General features: G+C 41.2%; 1 protein-coding gene across 2 annotated transcripts in view; it reads left to right on the top strand.

The window, feature by feature from the left end:
- Positions 1–21334, top strand: part of ISM1 (isthmin 1) — a 38183-nt gene that overhangs the window by 758 nt on the left and 16091 nt on the right. Inside the window, exon 2 of one of the 2 annotated variants that reach the window (XM_064446760.1) lies at positions 20741–20974. The exons of the other annotated variant lie outside the window; for it this stretch is intronic. Coding sequence (XP_064302830.1) covers positions 20741–20974 — 234 coding nt within the window. The remainder of the gene's footprint in view (positions 1–20740; positions 20975–21334) is intronic. 2 annotated transcript variants of the gene reach the window in all.

Genomic DNA, 21334 nt, shown 5'->3' with positions numbered 1-21334 from the left:
GCTTGCGGATGTCTCCTTCCCCCCGCCCCATTCCCTGGGTTTACGCTTTTCCAGGGGACTGAGGTTTGTCGCCGCGTTGGAGGCGTCGCCGCAGCTCGTTACTGGCGCGTCGCCGGTGGGTCGCAGCAGACGACGGCCATGGCACCCGGGGTGCGCCCGTGGGGCGGGCGAGGGGTGCAGGCAGGCCGGTCTGGGGCCGGCACGGCGTGCCCCACCCACGGCCTCCCTCCTTCGCGAGGCGTTCCCCACACAAGAAGTGGCCACGCAGGTGTGTGGCGTTGGGAAATACGGGAATACAAATCATGGCTTTCCTTGGAAGGTTTGCTGAGAGGCAGGTATATATTCAGCCCTGAGATGGCCAAGACACTTGGGGTGATCGGTGCTTGTGACCCTAAAGGACGAGGCTTGTGACCCAGCCAGTCTGTCCCCTCTCCTGAGCCTGTGAAACTGCTGGTGAGTTACGTCCATCAGAGGTAAAGGACTTTTTTGTTCTGTCTCCTTATTTTTGCAGGTGGTTCTTTTTTGTTCAGTTTCATATCCTACCATTCGTTTAAAATGGTTGTGATAAAAGTGATAAAGTGATAAAAGCTGCAGAATCATCAAACTCCCACCCCAGGCAAAGCTTGTAAATCCCTGGTCGGTTGCATGTGCTCTGACTAACTTTTTTTCCCCTTGTATCCCTGTGTTAAAGAAAAATCAACTGCCAAATCATGCAACAAACTGACAGAGAATGTATAGCTATTATCACTGTAAATTTATCATCTCCGAAAGAATCCTAATACTAGCAGAGCACATTTCTATAAGGAAATACAGAAGAATAGAAATTATGTATTTCCTTATAGAATATATAAGGAAAAATAAGGAGAGTGCAGGCTGTAATAACCACTCCGTTTGCATGGGATCCCTGGCTGGTGGCTACAGGAGGGAACCCCAGTCACAAACAGGAATCAGGTGCTCTTAACTCAGAAACCCCCTGTGTTGAACTTGGTGGGAGGCCTGCTTGGGAGCACTTGGCTGCATGCTTTGGGTAAGGCCCCATGGTGCTGTCTCTCTTTGAGCTGCAGTTTTATCACCGGCTTGACAGTCTGGAATTTTTTTTAATATCTTCAAGATTTCTGGTAATATTGTTGTATAAATGATGCTTTCTTTCCTCATGGGCACTTGAAATGCCTTTTAAAATTATGTTCCTTGGAAAAGTAAATTTGGAGAGGTTTTTTTATGGGGTGTTTGCTATCATTAGAATAACCCTGAATTTGCATTTTCTTGACAGGCTTGTAACATAATGAGGGAAACATCTGGGCAAGTGAGAACTCTGGGTGATGCCGTTTCCCTGAGGAGCTCTTTTTAGTGTGCTGTTGGAAGGTTAGGGTGAAACGAGGAAAAGAATCTTCAGATTATTATCCTAGAGTATTATCATTTTAGTTGGCTGTCTCATGAAAATCTGGTAATTGTTGACTTCAAGGTTTTTTTCTGTCCAGTGTTTTTTTTTTTATAGATAACTTAATGACACTCTGTTCCTTTAAGCATCATGATAGCTTTGGCAGTTCATATTTTCATTGTGGTTTGCCATTTGTAGAATTGAAATTTTTATATGCTTCCCAACTGAATTCATTCTGCAGTTCTGTATTTGAGAAAGTGTGCCTGTACAAGACATTATGGGAGGAAAGTATATTGATTGGGGCGATCAGTTAAACAGATGGAAGCCTATCAAGTTTTTGATTTTATAGCTTTCATGGATTCTATTGCTAGCTGGAAAATACTGTAGCCTGCTTAGGAAACTGTAGTCTTGACAGGCAGATGCCTCCATTCAGAGCATCACACTAGATCTTGATGGCAAGTTTGCACTGGGGTCTTCACAAGTACTTCAGATTTTGGGGCTTCTTGGGCTGTCATGACACATACTAAAGTGAAATGTAGAGTCCTTATGCACTGCATTCCCAGGTAGAGAATCAATGTGGAAAGCAAAATTGCACAAACCTGGATGTGTTGGTATAAGCAAATAGAACTTCCAGGTTGCTTATACTGAAAAAAAACCCCTATGGGTTTTTTTTTCTGTCTTGGTAGGCCTATGGAGAGAAAAGATTATGAGAAGTGTTTCATTTGATGAAAGTTTGTTTGAAGTCTGTTGCACACATTCTGGCAAATCCAGGAAAGAGTAAACATTGCAGCAACTGTTTGTAGATGTATTTTGACAGGGCAAATTTGTATTTGTTTGTAGCCAAACGGGCTATTATCAAATGCAGGGTATGGTATTTTAGGACTTAGGCCATCTGTTTCCACAAATAAAGTTGTTATAACTTGGTCCTGTGTGTCTTGAAAGAAAATCTGAAATGTTAGTCTTAGTTCAAAAGAAAAAAAAAGCTAAACTCAAACCCCAAAACCTTAGCACATCCTTGAGCCTTTTTACACAAAATGGATTCAAGAGGAATCCTAAGTAATCTTAAACTCTGTATTTTAGACTATTTAATTAATAAAACAAGACTTGTGTACATTTGAAGCCTGATTCACTAAGGGAAGAAGAGCTGCTCTTTCATCCCTTGGTCTTTCAAATGATGGAAGGATTTTGGAGGGTAGGTTTTGATTTCTTTTGGTCTTTCAATTATGTTAACCCCTGCAATTAACTAGGACTGACAGGTGAAAAAAATCCAGAAAAAACAGCCATCCTAAAATGAAACAGGCTTTTTTTCCTCCCTCTTCTTTTTACTTTTGATGCCCTTCTTCGTACTGTGCATGTCTCTCAAGTTCCTCAGATGTCTGGGATCATGTTGTGCTGCCATGACCGGCTGTAATGAAGCAGCAGTGAGGAGAAAATCCTGATGTGCTTTGCTGGTCCTCTTTGGGTGGGTGAGGTCCAGGCACAGGTTTTCTGGGTTCACTGCTGTGGAAGTAGGCACTGGACCTCTGCATTGCTTCAGTTTTGTGCTGCAGTTGGTTAGAATTGGTTTGTGGTAGTGTAAACTAATGCAAAATGTGAAATCCAGGTTGGAGTTGTAAAACATCTTGCAGTTTTGAGTCATGAGAGGAAATCAGCCTTTTGTTTCTCAGTCAGATTTTATTCTCTACTTCCATTTCCACCAAAGGACAAAAAAAGAGAATTGGGGAAGGGGGAGATTTTGCTTTCACTGGTAAGAACTCTGTTGGGTATACTTCAAATATCATCCAGAAACTTTTGTGGAGTACATTTTGGAAATAAGTACAAACTTTTGCTTCTGAATAAGAGCAATTGAAACTATATTAAGGGATTGAAAAATGCTGCTTGGATATGTTTTTATGTAGTTCTAAAATGAAGGGAAGGCTTGAACATAAATTTTGAAGGACCTTTGCAATACTTTATGATGCTCTAAAATCTGTGCTTTCATTCTGAGAGAAAATATTTTATCGAGAATTTTATTCCCATCACTTCTAATTTTTCCATAGCAGGCCTTGCACACCAAGAAAAACAGTGTTCCCACACCAAGAAAAATGACCTTGTAAAAAGTAGTAACAGAGCCACCAACAATATCTGACATGTCAGATTCTCCAGTGCAGTACTTGCAGCAGTATTACATCAGCATGAAACTCAGTAGTTGTGCATAAAGCTGGAGCCATACAAGATAGCATAATTTGAAAAGAAGCACAATGCTGTAAACAGCTTTTTACTTTTAATCTCCTTGCTCCTGTCCTTGCCCTCCTCCTCAATAAGTATGCAAGGAATTACAGCAGGTCAGAAATGCATTCTGAGCCCTACCAGAAGAAATGCATTCTGCTGCTTATAGAGTTACACAAGAGTCACTCTCCAAGCTGTGTGAGGAGTCGTTTACAGGGCTGAGCTCTTAATTTTCTCCTAAGATCCACAGCTCAACACAATACGCTCAGAAATGGTATGCTGTCTGCTACCTTTGCTGAGGTGCATTCCAGACTTTGTAAGGTTTGTGCTCCTTGTACTGGATTCAGGCAAATTGCAAAATGATTTCCAGTCAGATACAGTGGCGTATTTCAACTTTCTGGCTTTCTCAGTTTAAGTAGGACTCATGCTGTTTACTTTGGGACAGTTTTAGACGGAGTTTTTTTAAAGCTTATTTGAGCTCTGGAGCTTTGCGTTTGGTTAGTTCTCATAGAAACTGATCGTCTAAATCATCTTTGAAGAACTGCCAATTCAGCGTTTTGCATTCATGTTTTCCAGACTGTCATTAGCCTATATAAGATATCTATAATATGAGTCCTAAATCCTTCTCTGGCTTAAGAGCAGTTTAACACAAATAACTCTCAGAGCAGGTGGCTTGTGAATGTAACAAGCTGATTCTTTGAAAAGCAAACAGCATCACAGAGCTGTTTCATGCTTTTTGACAGTGATAGTAAAACCTGCCTGTTCTCAGCAGGCTTTGTTGTATAGGTTCTTAGCTAAAGCTCACCCTTACTATTAGCATATGTTCTTCCAGTTATGCACTAAGCTTTGTGAATGACTTACACCATGTGCAGTTCATTCTCTTGTCTCCCAAGGGAGAGAATTATGTGTGCTCTTTAGTGGTTTTGCTAGTGGGCTGTGGCTTGTTCCAGGATCTAGTGGGAAGGAAGGGTGATTAGCTTTACGTGTGCTGGAAGCAAAGGATAAAACGGGAAACAAGGGTGAAACCCTGCTGCTCTGAGCAGAGAAGCGTTTGATGTTGTCTGTTGCTCCCAGGAGAGATTCTTCCACCTTCCAAGCCTGGCTCCAGGAAAACTCCAGAAAGTAGTAGTTAAGCTTCTCTTGATACCTATCCCTTCAATTGACTTCCTAGCAAAATAAAGTATCCCTGGTGGAAAAGAGCTACCATACTTTCAGAGTAGGATGGGGCAAGCTTTTTAGTATTTTTAGTATTTAAGACTACTGCAATAGCTGTATTTAGTTTGGTTATTTAGGCTGCAAGGAGCAATGTTGCACAGGTACCAATGTAACCTCCTACATTAGATTTGACCAAGGTGTATGGATGAGGTGTATTTTACTGAATTTCTCCACAGGTCAACAGCTAACAATTACTGTACTGCTCCTGTTGGATCGTCCCTAATAAATACCTGGCATTAAATCACAGGGTGACTCTCAATTTTTATCTCTGCAACTACAGCTCGGAGCAGATTTCCTGGTGCCTTATACAGAAGAGTCTACTGGAGTACTTTATTTCTGTTTTCAGCAAGATTTAGGATCACTTTCCAGCTTTTTACAGTATTGCAGTATTTGTATGAAAGAAACAGTGCATGTAATCCTAAACTCATTCTGGGCCATCACAGTGGCTTTATGTGCATTCCCATGGGCCTGGAGACAGACAAAAATCACGGTGACTACTACAGGGCAGGAGCCCCAGAGACATTCCTGCTTTTGCCTTTCTCTGCTCTCAGCCCATCCTTACCTGTGGGGCTGTATGTGGAGGGAGAGTGGTTGAAGGGAAGCCTGCTAACATGTGGTTCTGAGCGCCATGGTGCTTGGGTGGCTAACTCATGGTAGTGAATGGAGTGGTAGGTCTGAGCCTGGTTCCTGAGAAGGTGATGATAACTCTAGACCCTTGGTGACAACAGGAGTAGAGAGCCAAGGCATGGTTATGCGGAGATCCTGGGAGGTTGGTACTCCTCATGTTGGTTCATCGAACCTGGGCAACCAGCACTTGTTCTGGAGTAGCTTTTATTTTGTAGTCTTCATTGATCATGTAAAGAGAAGTTTGTCCTACATGGGAAGAACACAGCTGGTCCATCACAGCTGTAACTGCAGTGTAACAGCAGTACAACCACACTGCTACCCACCCCTCGCTGTTAACTGAGTGGCACAAAAATCCCTCCTTCACTTTTCCAGATTTGGTTGTCAGCTTTTTGGGTTCTGTCACATTTCTGTGCTCTGTCCTTTCTTAATGCCAGCTGTCCACAAAAAAACAGGCCTAGAGCTGAAGCTCGGCTGTTGGTCTTTATGACCCCAATGATTTCATCATCACTTTACTGTCTGGAGCTGTGTACTCCCTTGTGATTCCAACAAACATGTTATGACCTGCTAATAGCTAACCCAGCCCTAGTACTTAAAGCTTCAGCATACGAAGCTTTTCGACACCTTGCTCTGCTGTGGAATTCTTTTGCTGGGGAGACATATGTTCAACCAATCCAGATTACATTAAATGTAAATTGGGAACCATGTCTTGAATTCAGCAGTTGTTCTTTTTGTCTCTAGTCTCATCTGCTACATCATCAATGTCTTATTGTTCCAAAATGGTGGGAAACACCTTCAAAGAAAACAAGGAACAATGAAAGAATTATTGATTAGGTGAAAACTCCATCTGTGTTGTGTTGCAGCATCTAAAAACTTTACAGAAAGTGAAGTGCAGAAGACTGTGGTATTGATAATGATACAGACAATGCTATCTTTGCCTGCCAAACTGATACTAGTCATGTTTGAAAAGCAAACATTTATTTTTATAAAATAAAATGTGACAGAGACACAACTTCTGAAAACCCAGTCATCGGTATGTAAAAGTACACAGAATGCAAGTAATGGTAGGACATTATTTTGCCGTACTTTTTTTTATGCTTACATTTTTTTGAGTCATCATTTTAAAATCTAGAAATGTACTCAGAACATGCATGCAGACAATTTAGATATTTCCTTACACAAACATAAACTAAGAAATTTAAGCAATATAGCTTTTCTTTGTGCTTATATCCGGAAAGTATAACAATAGACAAGGTTTAGCAGCTTTGGCAGGTTTAATTGTCTGAGTTGGTTGCTTTCCCCTCTTCTGTGTGTTTTGCAAACAAATGTGGTTGTACCCAACTGTGTCTCATTTGTTCTGTTCACAGTGTTGTTTAGGCTTGTTTGGCCTTTCTTTAATGATTCCTATTTTGCTGTCTGCTTTAAGACTACGCTACTTAAAAGCTCTTTGAATTGACTGAATGATAGTCTCCATAAAAACCCACATTTTATAAGTGGTTTTTTTCATTGGTAGAAGAGCTAGGTCACAGATGCACTTGATTTTTTTATTTTAGTTTTTTTAAATCTCAACCCAAGGTCTTTGAGGTTGCAATTCTGTTGTTGTGGTGGTGTTTGTGTACAATGTGTAGCATAATAGGTCTCCAGGCCTGAATGGAGGCTGTAAGTGCTGTCACAAATGAATAATGAAGTGATAACTTAGAGCAGAAAAATACAAAGTGCTTTAGTAAGTTGCAAAAGGAAGCATTAAATGATGCAGTGATTGCTGTTGCACTTTAATACCATTGTGCCTTCAGGATACCAATTTTACAAGTTTTGAAGACAGAAAATATCAGGCTAAATTAATAGTCCAAAGCATAGAATAATGAATACTATTTCCAAGAAATAAGAGTAGTGAGCTTATTGATACATCAGTAAGAGCAGAATGTTTCCAGTGTTGGTATTTCCATGTACTTCTGATTTGAAATACCAGAAAACAAAAGAAAACAAAGTAAAATGTACCTTATTATAATAATAAGTGATGGCTTGCCACAGCAGTCAGTTTTGTGGCAGTATAACGCTTGGTCAGAGGAGCTGGTGTGGGCGGTACTGCTAAGCAGTTCCTCTGTCCTTTTGCCCTTGTTTTTCAGTGCTTGGAGAACTCGTAGCAGTCGGTCATGTTTCTTTATTCCTCCCTTTTAGCAGTCAGCAGGATGAAAGGGTGCTCATAAAGATGAGAAAGGAAAATCAGAGATTAAATCTTTCTCTCACCACTCTTGGTGGAGTCAGCCCATGTTGAAAGGCAGGAGAAATTCAGGTGTCCTTGGCTTTCACGCCTCCATGCAAGACCTATATTCTGAGTGTGTTTAAATTGACCTTGCTCCACTGACTTTCACAAAGCAAGATGAGTCAATGACTTGTACCGGTTGCAGACCTAGCCAGAGTTCCTCTCAGATTTGAGTCTTTTACAGCTCAGTTTTTCTACAGAACTGATGTGCCCATAATACACATAATCTGGACCTCCATCCATGAAAACAAGCTGGGCTTTGGTGTGTGGCTTTCTTCAGATTGCATTAATTCATTCCCATCCATTATATTTCATTGTTAGTTTCACACACACAGGAAAATCCTGGACTGCTTTTCTTCCTCAGAAAGATTTAGATTTCCTCTTTGCCTGCATGGCTGTTGAGATCAGTACTTGTGACAATACCATTATGAGTACAGTGTAAGTGTCTCTAAAAACCACCCAAATAATGCATCCCATCTATTTCTGGTGCTGTTTACGGTACTGTTCAAAAAAGTGAATGCCTCCCTTTCTAAGGAGCGGTTACTGAGTCAGTGGGCCAGGTTTCACTTCCAGGAAGCTTCCTTCAGGCATCTTGCCTTTGCATTGCCATTGAGTTTGGTGTTCAGGTATTGAACAATTGAACACTATCATCGAAACACCTTTTCTTGTACATGCCTGGGAAGGCTGAGTAGGAGGTGAGGTCCAGAAGGTCTGCACTGTAGGCTGTGGTGGAAAGAGGAGGTGCCTGACAACAGAGCATGACGTAAGGGAAAGCTCACTGAAGAGGACCTAGTGATAAGACACGTATTTTTTGAAGCTAGTGCTTCAAGAATTAGCCATGTAGCTTCAGTATCTTTCTTGCCTCAGAAGTAACATGGCAGCAGCAGATTTTGCCATGAGGAAACCATAATTACTCCCCTGAACCAGCTGCCAAAGATTACAATAGGTGTAACAAAACATAAATTAGCTTGGTTTTATCTGCCACATATATCAGTGCAGGATTTTAAAATCAGTATGGACTTGATCTAGATATAACATTAGTAATCGGATATTTACTAATGTCTGTTTGCACAAGTTACCCAAAGAAACAGAAAGGATTCATAGTTTAAAACAAACACATCTCACAAAATTTATTAAAAAATAAAAGCCATAAATACATGTCAATAATCTAGCATGGATTCTGTAACACCCCAATATGCTCACCTCCTACATCATATAGGTGGTTTATAAACTATTTAATTTTATGGCAAGAAGTTATTTAGCAATGCAGTAGCAAGAAAGCTGCCCCTGTATGTCTACAGATGCAACTCTTATCTGAAACTGTCTCTTGAAATTACCTCAGTAGTCAGACTGGAGTTGTTCAAGATGCAGTGTATATATTGGTATTTTGTGCCGTGGATTTTAAGATTCTCCAGACTGAAGAAGGCTGTAAAGGTTCACTGCACAGAGCAGGCTGTAACAAAGCAGTAAACGAATCTTGTGACATGAATGCTGCCATTTCAGTTTATTTGAATGAGACTGGCATTCTGTCTTAAATATATCACTTTTTATTAGGGTTTGGTTTGTTTTTTTTCTAAAAAACCAACTAGATATTAGACATGGGTATGCATCTTAGCTAAACTATAACCTAGCCAGCCCATGCCTTTTGCACTGCAGAGTGCCCGGAGTTTTTCAAAACATGTAACCACAGTGATATTTTTATAAAGGAATGTTCACCTCATGGGATTTTTTTAAGGTGTTCTAATTTTTTTTTTCAAGTTACAGCTTCACTTTATTGTACATGGTGTCCAATAAAAAAGATATATGTCTGTGATTGGACTTTGAAAAAGGGCCATGGTGCCTATTCCATTTAAAGGGAATGAAGTCAAGCAGTAAATTTGCTGGTCGCCCTTTTCATATTGACTGTATCTTGGCCAGCAGTTGGTCTTTGATGTTGTAACAATAGAGCAAAGGCAGAAGAGGAGGAGGATTAGGACCTCCATAATATAAAAACAAGTCTGCATTCATCATGATTTTTATAGAGCACAGACCATGTCTATTGGAGGTTTGCAGTATAGACTCAATGTTCTGCAGAAGAGCGCAGCAATCTTAACATTTGCAGGTGGTTTACAATTCATCCAATGTTACTACTACCATCTCTTTTTAATTCAGAGTTTGTTTAGGCATTCAGCATCTACCTTTTTCTAACTTCTTGTTCCTTTCTACAGTAGGAAAACAGATGTATGTCAGGGTAGAGCTTCTGGAGTATCATTTTCCCTTACAGGGGTTGATTGTAGTGTTATTTATGAAAGGCTTGCTGCAGCTGGCCAGTGGAGTACCTATTCCTCATCTTGTGCTTTAGAGACCAAGCTTTTATGAGGAAAGAATAGAGGGGTTGATATGTATACGTCTAATATTTGTGAAAATACATATCGAAAGGGAACAAAGGGCAGCCACACTATGTCTGTGTCTTCAGGTGTACTGGAACAATAGTGCCAAAGGTTTCAAATTAACTATTTAGCCTGGTGGAGTGCTGGAGCTTTTGATATGCATTTAAATGGTAGCAGCGCTAGCTCTTGATCAAAACATGCAGAGGAAATTGGTCATCCGTGTCATGAACATATGTAAGATACCGAGTTGCACTAAGTGCTGGTGGGAGTAGGTAGACTTTGAATTGCAAGCAGAGCTTGGAAAGAGCTGAATAATCTCTAATGCACTGTAGTAGCCATGTGCGTAACGTAGCGGGTGTGGAAGGCAGGATGAATGGAGTATTCCCAGGGACATGGTGATGGCAGCAGCAAGAGCCTGTGCAAGCGGATCTGTATCAGAAGCCCAAAGGCAGCTCTTAGGAGACCATCTGGGGATGCACCAGGTGATACTGCTTTACTGCACCCAATTCCAATGGCTCTTGCTTAAGGCTTGACCCTGAAGTGTGTGGACAAGGCAGAACACCCGGAAGCTTCTCTACCAGACTCCAAAGACACCTGACTCAAGGAAGGGAAGGGGGGGAAGAAAGATGACAATCTTTAGTGCATTTGACAGTTCAGGACCTGATTTAGGGTTGGATCCTGTGCCTTCTGGGTGTTCAGGAGTCCAAACTCCTGAACAAGTCACCGCTTGCTGGCTGAGCCGTGGTAGCTACTTAGATGTCTTATCCCACAACAAAAAAATGAGGTGATTTTTTTGTTTATCAGCAAGTCAGCACTGAGCAAACAAGCCCTGCCCAGGGCTCGGAGCAGGGTGACTGCATTCTGTCCTTGGACAAGGCACTCCACGGCATCAGTGGTCACCAAATGCACGGTTCTTCGGTGTCCTTTTTTTTAACATCTACCATGATTGCCATTAAAAAGGCAACATCTGGTGCAGAAAATGCACACATGCTATTTCTGCGCTCTGTTGTATGTCTCCTTCATCAGGCCCAGATACAGCAGTGTCTTAGCTGTCTCTGCTTTCCCCAGTATGCCAGCTGCTGAAAACAAACTATATGAGGTTTAGCCAGTATAAGGTGGGAGTTCTGGCTAGTTAGAGGCATCATCTAGTGTTTAAAAGAGTTTGCCCTCGAGGGATCAATGGCTCTGAAAAAGCTGCTGAAATCCTTCTGTGGCAGTGAATTTGATTCTTGCTGTTCTTTGATCTAGCATTCACGGCTTTTGGAATAATGTAAATCAGAGCTGCCTTTCTCACCTACCCATCCCTCTTTCTTCTCCTGTCTCTCATAAGAGGATATTTTTTCATGTTCTTAAGGAATATAACAGTGGCAATCTTAACATCAAAATAAAATGAACTAATTATAACATCAGAGTGAGGCCAGATTAATACCACCTCTCTTTTATTTTTTCCTTTATCCTATTGAAGTCTTTGGTTTGCAGCTGAAATCGTGCATTTGCACACATGTGGACTAAGTGGGGGAAAAGAGTGCCAATTCCCCAATGCGCACTGCTGCTGTTGATAAAAGGAGCCACGATTACATTGCTGTCAGGTTATAAACCCCATAATACTTCCATGATGATTATTGCAGTTTACTTTTAAGAGCTGTATGAGGACAAAAGGTGTGTATTTATCTCTTTAGCACAGTTACGAAGCTGGAAGTGAGTTCTGTGCCACAGCCTACCAGGAAATGCTCCTCCAACCTGCTCTGCCACGTGTCTGCTATATATGCTTTGGAATCTCTCTTGTACAGAAGTAGCTCTCCCTCCCTGGCAATTGGCATATCAGCTAGGGTCTCATCTCTGTTCCTTGACAAAGGAGGTTAGGATATCTCAAACCTGAATTGCTTACCTTTGCTCTTCTACCTTGCTGCTGCATCTGGCTGCTGGGACTAATCTAAAGATGCGTTTGGCCTTCTCCATACAGTTTATTGTCAGTGGCGTCTGGGTGGCTTCAGGCACATGTTATAGTCTTAACAAGTTTGAAAAATAAAAACATTTATCCTAAAAATAGCTCAGAACTCACTAGTGATCATGGGGCGGAGGGGAGACAAAAATGAAGATATTTTCTTTCCACTTAAGTGTCAGATTCAAAAGCATCTGCCTTGTTCAGTGCATGTATGGTATTCATTTCCTGTCTGCAGTCGATTGGAATGCCCCCCGAGTCGTTTGAAATTGAAAATCGAGTCATGCTTCTTTAATCAGCTCTAGGAAATAGCCCCCCTCCCTTACTGTTCTAAGAAAATGTATCTATATATGCATAGAATTCCCAATACCAAAAGCCTGCACTTCTTTTCAGGGCAAATCCTTTCTCTCTCCCCTCCTAAACAGAGAAGGGTCTTCACATTGTCTTGACATGGTGTACTGCGTATCTACTCACTTGCTCTCTTTCCCCATAATGTCACTGGAGGGAGGCCTTTCTCTTGTGTATCTGCTTCCACTTGTTTCTTTCTCTTGTTCTGTCATTAGGGCAGTTCACGGAGATGTAGAGAGAGGGCATAATGTCCACTACTGATGCCTTGATACAAAAATAATACAGTTCATGCACTGTGTGTACAGATGCCATTTATACTAACGACTTAGAGTTGCTCGTGTATCAGTCCTGAAGTTTTCTAAATGGAGAGGGTAAAACTGTACACTCAGGCTTGAAAGAACCCTTCTCTGCAGGAGCAGAGGCGTGTGGTCCTGAGGCAGCTGCTCAGATTTCTGCTGCTGTTCTGCTGTAAACTCCTGGGTGTAGTAACAAGCCCTTCCAGAGAGTGTTGTGAGGCATATAGTCGGTGCATAGATATTGAGTGTAAACAAACACTGCCTTTCCTCTGCCTTCACCCACTAACTTCCATCAAAAGAAAAATGAGTATTGGTGGGGAAGGCAGCTAAGGGAGGGTCAAGTAAATTATCTTGCAGTGATTCGATGGTGTGTGTGTTTTGAGCATCAAGACTCAAGTGAATTAGTATTGCCAGAAGCACAGGAAACATCATGTTTTTGGAATATAACACTTGTCTGCTTTCTTGCTTTCCCATTATTAGCTTTTGCTTATGTGATGAAGTCATCATGTAACTTTTAGTCCACAGGGACTAAACACTTTCTAGACTCAAAACATCTGCCAGCTAACACAGCCAGAGTCACAGACACTTTTGAAAGCATAGGGTAGATATTCAGTGTCATATAAGAGGGAGACATGAGGCTGGGAATCACTGTTTCTTGGAAACTAACAGCTGAAGGCAACTTTGAAAATTGAAAAGGCTTCAAGTAAGGTTACTCTTTCAGCTAGGGAGAGATGAAAACTTCATTTATTAAAGCTGGTTCACCTAGTGAAATCCTAGTCGTAGTGATTTAGTGAAATGAACTTGCAAAAGGACCTTTTTTAAAACCCATGAAAATAATTTCAGATGTATGCTTTTTTCTTTCATTTACATTGACTTTGTGGGTGCTCACATGCAAAGCCTGCCCAAAATCTTGTGTACCTGAAGTATTAATATTCTGGATTTCCTTTGCTTTTGTGGTTTTGATTGCAGCTTAAGGCAGGCTTTCCCATTCTGATGGAATCCAATATGTAAATTATGACGCAGATTTCAAATGATGGGTGCTCAATTAACTTTAGCTATGGCATAAATGGATTATATTTAAAGTTTTATTATATTACTGATTTTATGCAAGTATTTAATGAAGCCTAAAAAGAATCAGAACTTTCAAAGAATTTGCATTTCAGCACCACTGGTTATTGTAGTGGAATAGGTGGGCTACTCTTCAGTTGTACATTTGCCTGTTCAACTGCTAAATCAATGCATCCTGTGTGGAGAGCTCCAGCCAGGCAATGGTTCCATGGAAGATCTTCAGAGTCATGAAGAACAGCTAAATGTTTACCACCAACTTAGGCAACTGAAAATACCTGTTAATTACAAGGAAAATTTGGCACTGAACATCTGTCAAAACTCTACATAATTTTAATTCTGTGTGCTTGGAAATCCCATGGATGGCTGAATATCTGCTGAACAAAGCACCAGAGTGTACTATGTTAGAAAATTTGCTAAAGGGCCTCTTTTTTTTCCAGCAGACATTGAGCTGTAATCACAACCAAGTCCTCTTTATTATCAAAGTGTTTATACAAACTGGCAGTTCTTCACCTCCAAGCTGTTTGTATTTTCCAGCTGAAGGAAAACATGGAATACAAGCAAACAACAGAGCATAAAAAATAGCTGTGCTGTGAAATTTGTGTCCACAGCATGTAGTGAAAGGTTGCCAGATCCAAATATAGTTGGTTTTCTCCTTAAGCTCTGAGGAAAAAGACATTGTCTGCCAGAGCAGTTCAGATGTGGACCCACTGTTCGTTAACGGTGTGGAAGAGACAGGGAGCTTGGTGAGAGAAATTCCCAACCAGAGACTGAATTAAGGATGGACCAAAGCTTGGAGACTGCAAGTGAATTAACAGGCTCAGTAGTGGAGGAATGGCAGTAGGGCTGCTCCAGCATTCAGGATGTAGCAGTTCAGACGGTTCAACAAGGCAACAGCCTTTTCCTCCACTGCGGAAGGTCCTGTCATAGTGTTGGCTGTGTGCCTTGAAAGAGTGGTCTGGGACTTGCTAGACCTTAGACGTGAAGGGGGGCCTCAACACTACCTCCCTAGAATCTCTGCAGCCATAGTAAAAGTCCCAGCTACATGGTCAGTTCTCAAGATTTTCTCTAACTAAGGCCTAGAAGGTTTTTGTGTAAAAACCCTAAAATTCAAAAGCTGTAATTCTGAGATGTATGTGCACGGATGCTTTGAGCTTCTCCTTCCGCTGTACACAGCTCCTGAGAGCTATTCCGGTGTACACCAGAAATTCAGCTGTGGTGGGCTGAGTGTATACTTGGGTGTCCCAAGCACCTCATTGCCTAACTGTGCTGCGACTGGTACCCAACATTTAAGCCATCTACGGAAGACCTCAGTGCCAACAGTGACTGCGGATCAACATGTCTACTCTGAATTTTTGCTGTCCTAGTTGCAACAGTATTTGCAACTCCATCCTATTCTCCCCAGAAAAAAATAACTTCAGGAGCCATACAGCCCCTGAAGCTAACATGTCCCCTAGCAGTACCCTAGGGACTGACTGGATTTGAGCTTTGCATAGCCATTTAAGTCACACATGCAGATGTTCTGCGAGTTAGAAAGAATTGGATACAGTGTCATTTTACTCATTTTGCGGGACTTAAACAGAATTATTAAAAAATAGACCCTGATAAACAGAATTATTAACTGTAATCAGTGATTCATCTTCTGTTTACACAATGTTTGAAGCAGATGCTCTACTTTGGAACCCCTTAGTGAAAATCATTGTGTACATGCAAGCCAATGCAGTCAATTTTAAATGATTTATGAACAGTGATTATCTAAAACGTGCTATTAATTATTGCAACAATTAGCTTGTGTGGCTTTCTAAAGATAAGTAAGGCCTGTCACTTCACTGATATATGTGGATGTGAAGCACATTTTAAGAAAAAATGAGTCTCAGTAGCTGAGTGGTTGACATGACACCCCTCTGGTCTGACTTCTTTTAGAGATACATCAGTGATTCCTTGGAGTGAACCAGAGCTGTGAGGCTTAGTTCCACTGCATGCTTTGAGCTAGTCACACAGAAATGAAATGGGAACCCAGGTGATTTGCCTGCTAATGAGAAAGCCAAGACAGCTAAGAACAGAACAAAGGTCTTCTGACTGCCTGGACTGTATGTGGCATTAATGATAGAAGAAATTTTTCTCTGTGTGTCTTTGACAATGCTTTTCAGCTGTTAACTTCACTGTCTGCTTACCTAACACTGTCCTCATACCTCTTCCTGCTAGGTCCTGTGGTACTTATGACAGACAAAAAAATAAATAAAACCCAGAAATTAGATCACCCAAGTTCATTACAGATCTTGGATCTGCAGAGGTGAAAGTCTCATGTAGTATCCCGGTGTGTTACTCAGCCTCCCCAGACTGGTTAATTTTAAAGTGATCATTTAGCACTAACCTGGAAACACATGATGGCCTTCAAAATCAAAACAATCTGTTTAGGCAGGTGGGAAATGAAAACAGTCCTAATGGCTATAATGGTCTTCTGTGAAGGCCCCAGGCCTCATTTTGTCTGTGATAGCAATGTAATCTTTTATAGCGTCTGTGAAGTTTCCTAATAAATAAACATTCCTTGTTCCTGGTGGTTGAAGATGCTGTACAGGTGCATCATGAAAGTGCATTGACAGACTGTCGGTTTTTAAGTCAAGACCTCTTGTCAAGATCATTTTACACGATATTTCAAAGGAGTATACAAGAAATAAAAAGCAATGTAACTGCAGCAGGGATTTCATAATAGACTCCCTTGCTGTCTGGGAGCTGTTAGTGATATAAGCTGCATCAGTTTCCCCAAAGTCTTTCAACTCCATAATCAGCAGTGCTTGCAACCATGCCCTTAGTTTGGCAAGTGGGGAGGGAATGAAGGAAGGTAAGAAATATGAAGGACAGAGAAAGAGCAGCTGCTCCAGACTATTTTCTGTAGCTCCAGTCATTCCTCACTTATTCTCTGTCTGGGTGGTTTTTCAGAACTGGAAATGGGATTAAAATACAGAAGAGAGGATGGATTCCTCACCTGCTAAAAATGCAACGAAATTCCCTTTTTCCTTAGTTTGGTATTTTTACAAGTTCTCATTTCTGCTTTATTTCCCTATGGGAAAGAGAAATGGTACACTTCCCTGCAGTTATTGTCTAACGTGACAGGGAGAGAAACAAAATAGGAGGGCAATGGAGGGAGTTAAAACACCTGTTTCATTAGAAAAGTTAAACTGCAGTATCAGGTGGGATGCAGGGTTGTCTTTTGGTGTCTTAAATCCTGCCATGCTGCAAGTCCTGCCTAGATCACCAACATTTAAAGTTATCCTCACAAGACCCTTGTGAATTGCTCTCCTTCCCAGGTTTATAGCTGGGCACAGAGACATTGATATGTACTGAACTATTGCCCTCCCTTTTTCCATGGTGGGTGTGGCAAGGGATGTTACTCTGTAATGCAAACAACATGGCAGATTGTCTTTCTCTTCGGTTTATTTCCTTGCCTTGTCTTGTCTCACAACGATGAATAATGTGCTCCTGCCCTTATAGACTATCCACACTTAGAACACTCAGAAATCCTAAGCTGTTTTTGTAGTAGGAACTTCTATAAATATCTGATCCCGTGGGGCAGCAGAGCTGTAGCTGACAGCAAGCATGAGTAACCCCTTAAAATCATCTTAATGGAAAGGTCAAAAGTTGTGAATAATCCTGGTAAATGAAGGAAGTAAAAGCAATTTATCTTAAAATATTTAGAGCAGATTTGAGTAAGAAATCAATGTGCCTGAATTAGAAATGTCATAACTTCAAACAAACTGAGTCAGTAGTTCAGAATGAAGTGACATAGCTTTTAAAGGGAGGCAAGCAACACTGCTTTCTCAAAAGCAATCAGGAATATAAATCATGTACACCTAAAAGTAAGTAGTATGAAGTATAAACATGTGAAATAGCGTAGAAATAAGAAGAGAAGAATATCCCCTCCTTGCAAAAAAAAAAAAAAGAAAATCAAAAGCTTTAGAACACAAACCATGAAGTTTGTGAGAGGATGCTGGTATTGCAGTAAGGACATACTTTTACCTGCTAGATTGGCCTTGGAAGATCCTTTGCCTGAGTTAATGCAGTAGAACAGAACAAGCCCATATTCGTCTCTTCACATGCAGTTCAAGCTTGCTTTTTACTGATGACAGCCTCTTCTATCCTTTTACCAGAAATACACATTCCTAATAATACTGCAAATCAGCTTAAACACTACACCAGGAATGATCTACGTGAAAAATAGGCATTCTGTTCATTTTAGTAACTGGAATCAAATGGTCTTCTGCTCATGGTACTATGAACAAAGAACTGAAACAATCATGCATGTTGAGCATTTCTGTTTGCTTATGTTACAGTATGACACAGAAGCCCCAAGAAGACATAGTGTGGGCTTGTCCTACTGTGAAAGGGACCGAAAGAGATAACACTGCTCTTTTAGGCAGAGGACACAATATTTAACCTGTGTCTTTCCTGCCAGGCATTAGTCAACCCTGCTCTTAAAGACAAACGCCACATTCTCCCTGTGCCAGCAAAGTCTGCTCTTCAGCTTGGCTGTGAATGCCATTAGAAACATGTACCTAATGTTGAACGGGGGTCTTCTGATCTGATCGTGGCTGCCCTGAGCAAGCAGAGTGGTCCATCTCCTTCCTTGATGCAGCAGCCTTCGGTATCGGGCAGTTACCATGTACCCCCTTCGTTTTTATTTTTAATGTTCAACAACCCCAACTCAGTCTGTAACTAATGACAGTCCCTGCCCCAAGCAGCTTGGTAGTGGGCCCGATCAGCCTGATGTCATTACTTCACGATGACAATTTTCTAACTAACTCCATGTGATATTCCATCTGTCTGACACTATTAAAAACTTTTTATATAGCCCTTATTATTGTAGTTGCTGAGCTCCCTGCAAACATCACAGTGAGGAAGGGAATTGCTGTTATCCCCAGCAAGGCACAGACAGACCATGACCTGCCAAGATCACACAGCAAGTCTTATCAGAGAATTAAATGTAGGTCTCTAAAGTCCTTGGCCAGCTCTCGCTGAATGGTATGTTTATGTGGAGAATCAAGATGCTCCTGAAGTGGCAAGCAGATAGGGAAAGTATGAAATTGTGTGTGAGAATTTTATTTTTTTAATAAAATCTCACTTTATTTTTAATAAAGGTAAGATTATGGGCATGATGCCCCAGAAAAAGTAGTTAAGTACCACTTTTTTTTTGTTCCTTTCTGAAGTACTTTCATAACAGCACAATTACACCCTGTTGTTAGTCAGACATAACTGAGAGCCATTTAATCCCCATGTGCCAAGAAGTTTGCAGCTAAATTCTGCTTGATAAGTGTTAAGTTAAAGCACTAGCACATGGGTAAGGAGCCTAAAGTTAGATGGGTGGCCCTCAATTTTGATTCCCAGAGTTTGCTGCTGTGTGATTTGCTTTCTACTTTATGTTGAATAAGGGTGTGCTAATGGGTGGCCAACCAAAGGCATCTGAAAGTCCTACCTGGTCTTCAGTAAAGAGAAGCACTCTTGGTTTAGCTATCAAAAACACATACATTTTTAGCACCGCACATGTACAATAATTCAGAATGAACTTTCTGAATGCATGCTGTAGCTAGATGAATAATACCTTTTTGGGACTTGCAGAGTGTAACCATTCTGATCATGAAAATACCAAGAAACATTAATTCTGGTAAATCTGGTTTTGCTGTTTACAAATGTAGTGCAGCAAGTAGGGGAGAGGAGAACCACCTTAGTTTTTGTTTGAGACAAATTTAGTCCCAGATTAACTCTTAAATCTTGTTTTTTTAACTGACTCAATATTTTCCTGTAAAATGATCAGATTATATTGTAATATCTCTTCAAAGGTCAATTTAGAACCTTCTAAGCAAACAAACATGAAATAAAGGCATTGGAACTGTTAGATGAGAGCTCAACAAAAGGTATGCTAGCTTAATTTGAGCCAGGGGAGCTGGATGGAGATGGCGTTTAACCAGAAATGCTGGCAAAAATGTGCTTCAGGAGAGCCAGAACCACATGTGGCCATTACACATTTACCCTCTCCATGCTTGCTGTCTCTTTATGAACTGAAAATAAAAGCAGTCGTACTTCTTAGTACTTCAAGCCTAAAATTTTTTCATCTGAGTCAAAAGCAAAACCTGTGCTGAATCTGCCCCACTCATTTTTTGTAGCTGTAAGGAGATTGGACTTCTCCGCTGGTTTTTCCCCAAGTCCTCAGGCCAGTCGTAACCCAGGGAGCAAGTGTTTTGATACTAAATGTATCTGCTTGGTGAGGTCAAAGGCAGTGGCAGCAGTGCTACTGGTTTGAAGGCAGCCTGCTGTGACATACTACAAAACCCAAAAGTAAACTCAACAATAACAAAAGCAGTAACCACTGACCCACAACTTGGTGAAATTCAATCCCACCATTAGGCAAACATGAAATTGAGATCCCAGAGGAAGGAAGGTTCAGATGTTCAAGACCAGAGAAATAGGGTGAGGAACACAGGCAACGAGATGGAAGTTGTTGCAGACCGAGGAGAGAGACAGGGACGGTGCCAGTTCAGTGGTAGGATCTTTTAATACCATAAATTTCAACATGTACTTGGCAGTCAGTGTTTTTGCTCCACTTTGGAACAAAGCAAACTGAAACGATTTGTAATGAAGATACCTTTCACCATTTTAGGGACACATTTGATGTGATACAAGTTGATTTGCCAGGGGTTGCATCAGAGCTTCATGTTTCTAGATTTGCTTTGAACTTAGATGTGTAGGTGCTCGCTGCAAGACTGGAATGGTACAGGAACCTGAGAGAGCTGACTCAGCTTTATCTAGTGTCAGATGGTTACAGATTTTCACCACCATAACTAAGTATAATGCAGCGGGAGTCAGATGCCACGCTCATGAGTACTCTAGAAAACAGCAGGCATAAATCCTGTGTGTTTCAGTAATGAGCCGTGGGTCTGTGTGCTGTAAGGATTTCTGGCAGGAATGTGGAGACAGGAACACTGGCAGGACTGCATGCCCTCTCAGTTGTTGTTACAGTCCGTTGCTTTTTTCCCTCAGAACACACTCACGGCAGATGACCGTTCTGATGACAGCTTCACCCTGAACCCAGAGGACAGAAGAGAATACCCTGATCTCCAGGGTGCCCACCGGCCATTCCCTAAGCAGCGATTCAGGCAGGAAAACGGGCATACGTCCTTGCAAAGAGATGGACCCAGATCTTTCCTCTTGGATCTCCCAAACTTCCCTGACCTGTCAAAAGCAGATATCAATGGGCAGAATCCCAACATTCAGGTACAAATTTATGTTAACATGTGATTTTTTTTTAATGAGCTTCACAAAATTGTTTTACTGAACCAAGAGAAAATCCAGTCAGACCACCCTGTCTCTCTACCAGTAGCACCAACAGAATGTATAATATAATGTAATATAAGAGATATAACACAATAGATATCATAATATCATATCATATCAGCCCAGAGAAGGGCAATGAAGCTGTTGAAGGATCTGGAGAGCAGGTACAGCGGCTGAGGGAGCTGGGGTTTAGTCTGGAGAAGAGGAGGCTGAGGGGAGACCTTATCGTTTTCTACAACTACCTGAAAGGAGGTTGTAGTGAGGTGGGTGTTGGTCTCCTCCCAAGTTATTAGCGATAGA

This window comes from Phalacrocorax carbo, chromosome 3 (genome assembly GCF_963921805.1).
Source record: "Phalacrocorax carbo chromosome 3, bPhaCar2.1, whole genome shotgun sequence".
Lineage (NCBI taxonomy): Eukaryota > Metazoa > Chordata > Aves > Suliformes > Phalacrocoracidae > Phalacrocorax > Phalacrocorax carbo.
This window is presented reverse-complemented; position numbering and strand designations above follow the sequence as displayed.